This window comes from Sitophilus oryzae, unplaced genomic scaffold, assembly GCF_002938485.1.
Source record: "Sitophilus oryzae breed Bouriz unplaced genomic scaffold, Soryzae_2.0 scaffold_1962_pilon_pilon, whole genome shotgun sequence".
In the NCBI taxonomy this organism is placed as follows: domain Eukaryota; kingdom Metazoa; phylum Arthropoda; class Insecta; order Coleoptera; family Curculionidae; genus Sitophilus; species Sitophilus oryzae.
In genome coordinates this window covers 98,131-107,555 of record NW_022146682.1, presented here as the reverse complement: position 1 = coordinate 107,555, position 9,425 = coordinate 98,131, and the positions used below count along the sequence as shown (strand labels likewise).

At 32.8% G+C, this 9,425-nt stretch overlaps 1 protein-coding gene across 1 annotated transcript; it reads right to left on the bottom strand.

Moving 5' to 3' along the window:
• Positions 1-813: 813 nt before the first annotated feature.
• LOC115883585 lies at positions 814-9,085 on the bottom strand (the record flags this gene model as incomplete). The annotated part of the gene is made up of 3 exons (XM_030901942.1): positions 8,792-9,085; positions 7,066-7,157; positions 814-1,105 (listed from the first exon to the last, which is right to left on the bottom strand). Coding segments are annotated over exons 1-3 (622 nt in total), but the record flags the coding sequence as incomplete, so codon positions are not given.
• Positions 9,086-9,425: the final 340 nt, after the last annotated feature.

Sequence of the window (9,425 nt, the reverse complement as noted above, 5' to 3'; positions counted from 1 at the left end):
AAAAATGTAAATCTTAATTTCGTTTCAGAAACCAAAAAAATGCCATTTTGTTTATTTTGAGAACTGATTAATTTTTTTTATTGCTTTTTTTGATATTGATTGATATTATTTTTCATTTTTCATTAAAAGTCATTGGTAAGGACTGAGTTTTATTCATAAACAGAAAATTTTCATACATCTCAAAAATTATGAAAAATAATAGATGATTCCATATAAGTTTGGTTGTGTGTAGGTGCTTTAACCTAATATTTTTTTACAAATTTCTATATGTATGTATATGTTGGAGGCAGATGCCGAATTTCGGCCAATGTCCAAAATAATTAGACATATGACGATTTGTCCATACTAAACTTGCCAGGGGGTTAATTTTTTTTTGGTATAATATAACAAAAGATTAATACCCTCCGCATAGAAGTTGAAACCAAGCAATCAAAACTCTTCCGCGTAACTTTGTGGATATAGGTAGGTATATTATTTAATTATAATCGCCATAATATGTCTAATTTTCGGCATCTGCCTCCAACGCATCGACCAACGGAATTTGACGTACGTGCACGGACGCGCAAACTCCGATGCAATGTAACCGCCTGCGTAGATACCATTTGTTTGTTTTTTGCTGCGTGCACGTCTGAGCACGTACGACCAAAGAAACGCACGGATACGCATCCAATGTAACCACGGGCTAACTGTCTATTTGTTATTCTTTCGTCGAATTAAGTTACTGGGCTAATAAATATCCTCAGTTTGTTGTTTTATACTCTCGTACTGACCTTGGTCAGCATTAAATAATATATCCGAAATTAAATGTTGTACCACGTTTCTGGTTTCGCGAGAATAAGATTTCAGTTTGTTTCCACACAAATAAACCGAAACTTTCAGATTCATCTGGCATTGTCCTTACAGATGTTTCGGTTGTTTCGTTGCATCTCTTTAGAACAGCGTAAGTAGAAATAGCTGGTTCTTCTGGTATTTCAGTGTCAGTTTTTATCTTCATCAGAGGTGTAGGATTCTCATATTCCTTAACGGAAGAATCACTTGACATTTTTTCTTCATTCTCACTGAAACCTTCGTTAATATTTTCGTCAATTTCTTGAGAATATTTTATCTGAAAGTAAATTTAAAAATTATCAATATTTTTTATTAATTTAATAAAGTATACAGAGAGGACCAGGCTACTAGTAACTAGCAAGTTGCCGGACGAATTTACGTTTACCCGTTTTGCGTTCGTACTCGAGAGTCACTGCCGGCTAGTCGGCTGGTCAGGCAGTACGCAATTGCAGTTGTGCTTGGACGGGTCGGTCGTGACAGACTAGGAATATGACGCGAGGAGTGCCGTGTATTTATTATTTTCATTTTAAGTGTTTACCTTCACTTAAGGTAACATTTAAAATAAAAATACTTAAATATTTATTATTTCAGTGTGTTTACAAGCCAAAACTAAAAATAAATAAATTCTCTAAACCCCCAAAAAAATTATAATATTACTCTAAATAAAAAAAAAGTTATAACAAGTGTTCAAAAAGACCACCTTCTTGTGCTAGATAGAAGCCTAGGCGGTCGTAAAATCCCCGTCTGACATTGGCTAACATATTAGGGCTAATAGTTTGGAAAGCCTCTCGTATTTTTACTTGAAGCTCATCCAGATTATTAGCTCTATTATGACCATACACTTTGGATTTTACATAACCCCACAAAAAGAAATCATTGGGAGAAAGAACGGGTGATCTAGCGGGCCACAAAACAGTTCCATATCCACTAATTGAACGGTTGGGAAAAGTATTGTTCAAATATTCTTGAACAATACGGGCATTGTGGGTAGCTCAGCAATTTGATTACTTGACAACGTGGGATTTTGATCCGCGGTAGCACAAACGATCACTTGCTTTAACTCCTGTTCTTCATTAATCAACACATCAGGCTTTTTGTGTTTTTGTGGGGACATGCACCCATGTGTTTCAAAATTATTAATAACTCTTGATATAGTAGATAAAGATGGAATTGGCCTGTTTACAAAAGTTTGTGGAAAAATTATTTGTATATCCCGATAAGACCTATTTTGGAAATACCATTTTACAATTAGAATTTTCTCACGAACTTCATGAACATCCATTATTTTACTTAAAAAATAAATTTTACACTAGAACTGACGCGAGAATCTACGTATTCGTTTTGGCTATTAAAACACCAATAAATACAAATTATGAAACATTCTTATCACATATCGACCTATTTTTATTTTATCGCATTTTTTCGCCTGCTTTTTATCCGGCGGACGGGTATACGCTAATTCGTCCGGTTCTGCCTATGTTACTACTAGGGTGGTCCGGTCTGTATAAAATTGTACAGGGTGATACATAATAAAGAACAGCAAATAAAAACATTATAGTTCCAGTTGGCGATACCGAAACACTTTTACTTTACAGGCAGCCTGCTAAAACATGTACAATCATCAGCAGATGATTATAAACTTTTACTCAGTTTATAAATCATCGCGCTGGATGATGCTAACATGGTTAGCGAAACGCGTCCAGTGTGTAAAAAGTAAAAGTGTTTTGGGTGTATAGGTGGTAATCGCGAACGATAGAACTTTATAAGTAAATAGGCTATGAGAAATCGTTGTAGCCTTTGTCGGAGGACTTATGGCGGGTTCATACAGCCAAATAAAATAAAATAAGAATAAAACAAAATAAGAAATAAGGAATCCTTATTTGTCAGCGTTCATACAGCCAAATAAAATAAAATAAGAAATATACAGGGTGCCGCACCTCATACGCCTCGGTTGATTATACGAAAACGGAAAGATGTAGAAACAAAATATTTTATGGGTATATGTGGGGAGGCAGTGTACAATTTAAAATTGTTTTGAAATATATAGGGTGTTTCAGAACTAAGATCCATACCACAGTAATATTTTTTCTTATGGAACACACACCTGGTATTTTATTTCATCTTTGGATTCTTGGGCCCAAAAAAGGCATTTATTATAATGGTTAAGAATGTTTAAAATCTTTGGCTTTTTAGATATTAAAAGATATTTAAATTTGCATGCTACAATAGAATAGATTATTAACATCCTGTACATTACTTTTCAGAATTAATTCTTATGCTGAGTTTAAAGGTAGAGAAATAAACTTTACCGAAAATGGTATTGCTCCCTTAAATTTATACAGGGCTATCAAAAGTTGCTGATCTATTTTAAGGATATATGTTATATTAAAACTTTGTTATTTCAAATGCAACACTCTGTATTTTTTTAAATAAATCGAAGCAGACTCAAATGCTCTTTCAAACTATATTAGGGTTTCCTATACCTATCTAGCTCAGATTTTGAATAAAAAGCGATTTTTAAATAAAATTGCAATCAAGATGGCTGGTGTCGCCATGGCAATTTTCTAGCTACAGTTAGTAACTGTTTTCAAAGTCGAAATTAGTTTATGGACATTATTATTTATAATTTATAACGGTTTAATTAAATTTACCTACAAAGCAGTATGTGCTAGCAGAACGAATATAGACATTTTAAAACATTTTCCGATGCACGTCATCAACTTTGAGTGACAAGCGATGGCGACAGCGCTGCCAGATTGTGATGGATTTATGAGATGAATCTTAATTTTAAAGTGACAAACGATATATTTAGTATATAATTTTTATATATTTTTTAAGGCAGCAGCTACTCGCTACAAATTGAAATAAGTAGAAATAACTTGAAAGTGGTATAATATGTTTACCAATCAATCTTATTTCTCTGACTGCATTCAAGGGTAATAAAGGACCTTTACTGTCACGTTCGCGCTCAAAATATTTATCAGGGAAGCTACAAGCGCTTTGCTTCGACTGTTTAAAGGCTTCGACATATTTTCAATTCACAATTTCAAAAAAATTCAGTAAAAAATCTCGAAAATTTAGTTCTTAAAAGAATTGTTCGTGCTTAGAAGTACAATTTAAAAGAAAAAAAAACTATGAAAAACTGCAAAAAACGAGAATTACTCCCAAAAATTCAACAACACGATATTATACAAAATAATGACTGACACTAGGATAATTGTCAAATAATACACGACAACATTGCTACACATGGCGCAATGTGACCAACAAGGCGATAATAAAAATCGGTTCAAACTAATTTTTGCAGCTTTAATCTAAATAAAATATATGTTACAATCATTTGCTCTATAAAGTATAATGAAGAGTTGCTTGGTATTTTAAATTTGTCAACAAATTTAAACATTTTTGCTAAAATTTCATTTACTCAGGTTTATAGGCTTTAGTGTCAATTTCGATGTGATTGATGACGTGCATCGGAAAATGTTTTAAAATTTCTATAGATATGTAACTAGTGTGATTTTATTTTGTGAGGTAAATTGCTTCTTGGCCACAAGGGCTTATGCACAAAGATATCCAAATAAATCTTCCTGATAAGCGTTCCTTTGAAAAACTACTTGTCCTATTTCGCAGAGCTGGTAGAGTGGTTTGTTAAAAACCTATTAGGCAGAAACCTGTCGTTGGAAGTGAAGAAAATGAATTTGTCGTAATTGGCTCTTTTATAGAAAATCCATATATCTACAAGTAGTAATGGTAAAATAAATCAAAGATTCTTCGTTTTTCTTGATTGAATAATAAATACATATTTAAGAAATATTACTTATTAAACTATTGTAGGTAAATTAAATAAAAGTAAACTGGTACAAATTTAAAAAAACCCATAAATTAATTTCGATTTTGAAAATAGCTAGTAACTTTCACTAGAAACTTGCCATGACGACACTAGCCCTCTTGGTTGCCATTTTTTTGAAAAAAATGCCCTAAAATGCTCTTTATTCAAAATCTGAGCTAGATAGGTATAGGAAACCCTAATATAGTCTGAAAGAGCATTTGAATCTGTTTCGATTTCTTTTAAAAAAATACAGGGTGTTGTATTTGAAATAACGAAGTATTTATGTAAAATAAATTCTTAAATCAATTTTTGATACCCCTGTATAAATTTAAGGAAGCAATAACATTTTTCTGTCAAGTTTATTTCTCTACCTTTAAACTCCGCACAAGAATTAATTCTGAAAAGTAATGTATAGGGTGTTAATAATCTATTCTATTGTAGAATGCAAATTTGAATATCTTTAAATATCTCAAAAACCAAAAATTTTGAACATTTTTAACACTTATAATAAATGTCTTTTTTTTTCGTCCAAAAATTCAAAAATGAAATAAAATACCGGGTGTGTGTTCCATAAGAAAAAATATAACTTTGGTATGGATCTTAGTTCTGAAACACCCTGTATATTTCAAAATAATTTTAAATTATGCACATTGCCTCCCCACATATACCCATAAAATATTTTGTTTCTACATCTTACCGTTTTCATATAATCAACCGAGGCGAATGAGGTGCGCCACCCTGTATATTTGTTCGTGCGCAGTTCAATGAAGCTGGATAAAAGTTAACTTTAATGATTGTTAATAGTAATTATACTATTTATAGTATATTTATTTATTCGATGCATACTATATTATAAATTTATGCTTAGGTAAAATTATAAAAAACAAACTAAATCTAAACTGAAAATATTTGTAGGTTAAAATTAAGCGTGCGCAAAGCCGCTTTCCACATAAAATAAAATGAGAAGTTAAAACATAACAATCTAACTTTCTTATTTTATCTTATTTTATTTGGCTGTATGAACCCGCCATTAGCGTACGTCCATAGTGCACCGGCTTTACGGTGGCCGGCTTATCTCGCGGCAGGTCTTATCGCTTTGTGAACTTGCGCCATTGAAGCAGGTAGTGGCCATTAACAACCGCTTGCAGGAATGTTATTTGGCATCATGAAGCTATCCCGTGGGGATCTATTATGTCTTTTTATTAGCTAGTGATCTTCATATTAAACTGATGCAAAAAAGTACCACTCGCGTTTATGAAATTGATCGGTCTCATTTTGAATTTGGTAAATATCATACGTTATATCTACAACTCACAGTTCACAATCAAAAATTTTACGAATATTTCCGCATGGAGAAAGAAACGTTGAAGTATATTTCCAACAAAATTGAAAATAATTTAAAACAAAAAACTGCAATTTTCAAAATGTATAGATTTACACAAGATGGTTTTCGAGTGAAATCGATTAATTTTTAATAATTTTGTAAGTAAATAGTTTGAATTGTGCTAAAGCATAATCTTTGGCTCAGCTGAACCAGCGGCGTAACTAGTTTTTTGAGCTTTCATTCCTGAAATATGCCTCAAACTTATGTTTTGTTAAATGGGACACCCTGTATATTATTTTTATTTTATTTACTTGGCATTTGAATAAACATTTTAAAAATATAACATATTCTATACTTATTTTAATAAACAAGGTAAAAAATAGGTATATGTATTTAACTATTTTATTTGCCTTGTTATGAGCTTTCTAAAAATATATGATACTCTATAATTATTTTCATAATTAAGTTAAAATTAATTTTTTATTTTTTTTAAATAAATAATCCTCGTTTAAAAGGGTCTAATTTAACCAGATAATTTTGCTTTCCATCGTTCTCTGAATAAACTGCACTGAAAATAAACATATGCAGCTCTTAGGTAGCACGCTCTCAATCAGAGTTATTGGTATTTTCAATGCACTTGTGCAACAATTCTACGCAGCATCTAGCGTGGAATAGCCAATAATCAAAATTTGACGTCGAATAAATTGAATAAAATGATAATACCTTTTTAAACTAGGTTTATTTGTTTTAAAAAGTTAAAAAGTACATTTTTTTAACTTGTTTATGAAAATAAGTTTGGGGTATGTTAGTGGCTCAGTTTTTAATTTTTCGATAAGATTCTTTGTCATAAGATAACCGAGATGGATAGGAAGAGTGTCGAAAAATGCAATTAAAACAAAATAATGAAAAAAAAAATTGAAAAAAAATATTTCAAATATAATTTAATTCTTTCCTTTCTCTTGTGGTACGGAGTGTCCACATTTCATTGTACGCTTGGTTAGAAACTTATATTAGTTATTAAAATTGGCTCAGCCAACTGCAAAATAATATTTTCAAAATCACTATTACGGTTAAAAACACTTACGTTGGAAGTAGCATTTGGATGTGGCTTTCTCTGGTTCAAAAACGCCATCGGTTTATAAGCAAACCAATTACTAACATAAATATCTCCAGGGCCTAAAATCATACATTTATATTTTCTAAATTAATTCGGCCATTCTAAAATAATTAACAAAACATTTTCAGAGTGGCTTACTCTTCGAAAAACTCCATATTATTAGGGTTTCTGAAGAGAAGACCATTCATACGTTCATATTTCATATAGGGTTTTCCTGTGTAAACCGATTTTTATACCGAAGCCCTTGCGTGTGGGTAATAAAACTATACAGTAGAGGCGGCAAAGATTGAACGAGTCGGTAATGTGAACGAGTATTAAAAATGAATCGTGAGATTCAATTCACCGTTTAGAATTATGGTTAGTTCAATCCAATCGTAGCCAGCATGGTGTTGTATTATTGTTTAGAACATCGAGACTCGGCTTGGGAATAAACCAGGAGAAAACGCAAAGCTTAGTAAAATTTAATTAAAAAAACGGCAGACTACAGATTATTATCGTTGTCACGATATATACACATAATGCATACAGCCCAAATTGTCTGGTTTTCTTCACACGAATCCGAACGAACGAACGAGTCATAAGAATTGAATCGGATCACAATGCGACTCTTTCGTTTCTACGGCTCGTTCGTTCAAAGAGTCGCGAGGATTGATTCATTGCTTACAATACGGTTCGTTAAATTGAATCTTGGCCAGCACGGATCAATAAAACTTGAACGAACGCGTCGTAAAAAAGAGGCGTAAGAATTGAATCGGATCACAATACGACTCGTTCGTTTCTACGGTTCGTTCGTCCAAAGAGTCGTGAGAATTTATTCATTGCTTACAATATGGTTCGTTCAATTGAATCGTGGCAAGTTGAACGATCGAGTCGTAAGACTTAAATCGGATCACAATGCGACTGGTTCGTTTCTAAAGCTAGTTCGTTCAAAGAATCGTGAGTTGTTTAAAAAATAAATATTACAATAAACTATGAGCACAGCTATGAGCTTGGGTACCCAAACGTTGGTAATATACAGTAATATAGCTAATAAGAATGATATAAATATAGATCAGTAATTATTGTAGTAATATGTATTAATATTAATAAAAAGGGAAAGGTTCTTGCAGTATCAATATGTAATATTTAAAATAAAAATATTTCTTGAAATATAACTGCTGTTTTGTAAGATCTTTAGGTTTCAAAAATAATGAGAATAACTGAAAATGACAAAAAGTTATGTTTGTTTGTCGATATGGGGAAACCAATCTTAAGCTTTTTTCGCTTTCCTGTTATTACTGGTTCTGAACCGTCCTAGATCTGCAGCACATGCGCAAATGAAATAATGTATTCATATTTCCTTCTGCGCATACGCATCACAGTTCTAGGACGGTTCAGAATCGGTAATAACAGGAAAAGGAAAAAAGCTTTTGTTGAGTGTCGGTGAGTTATTAGATAAAGATCTAATAGCGCCAGTGCACAGATGGAAAGAAGCATTTTTATGGCTCCATAACAAATAAAAAGGCGGAAGGTTCTTGCAGCTGGTCCGCAAATTTTTTTGGCTAAAATTACCAATTAAGACCCGTACTTTACTTTGAAAAAATAGTTTTCTTAAAATTCCACAAAAATTAAAATGTAATGCTGCCAGGGTCTGGTATAATTTTTTTCCGAACATTGACTCACCCTATAAAAAATATAATCGATGCATTTTTACCTTTACCCGATCTTCGACTTTTTGCTATTTTTGCTCGCTCCCTTCTCAGGGACGCCAGCAAGCTCATCATTTTTCGTCTGCATTCGTCCTCCGGTGTGTTCATTTCCTTCGCTAGTTCGGCCCAAACATAGAATTTCTTCCGTTTGTTATAATGTTTGCTGTGCTTGGGATCCCATAGTATCGGTCTATTCTTGTAACATTGTATAAATGACAGGACTTTTTCTTGCGACCAGTCCATAATCACAGCGTAGCGTAACGTGCTCTCGCTTTCAAACAACGAACTCTGCAACGAACTGCGGGAGAGACTACAAAATGGATGGTTACGAGTTCGGTTAAAAGCGCCGGCCTGTAACGTAACTATCGAGCGGTTTCGTGTTCAATCAATACCTCCAAAAAGCTTAAAGCCTTAATAAGTTAAGATTTTTATGTACCGCCCGCCGCACAGTGTAACGAAATCGGGAAATGGGGACATTAGCCCAAAAACAAAAAAAATTAATTCATCAAGTTTTTTATACAGATGGATAAAGGACATCCCAGAACTCCACCATGTGAGATATTTCTTCAGTTGACCTCTTAGTCGGGAGTTATAGTGGGTTTAAGTTATGGTTTCCCTTTAATTTACCAAATCTGTACA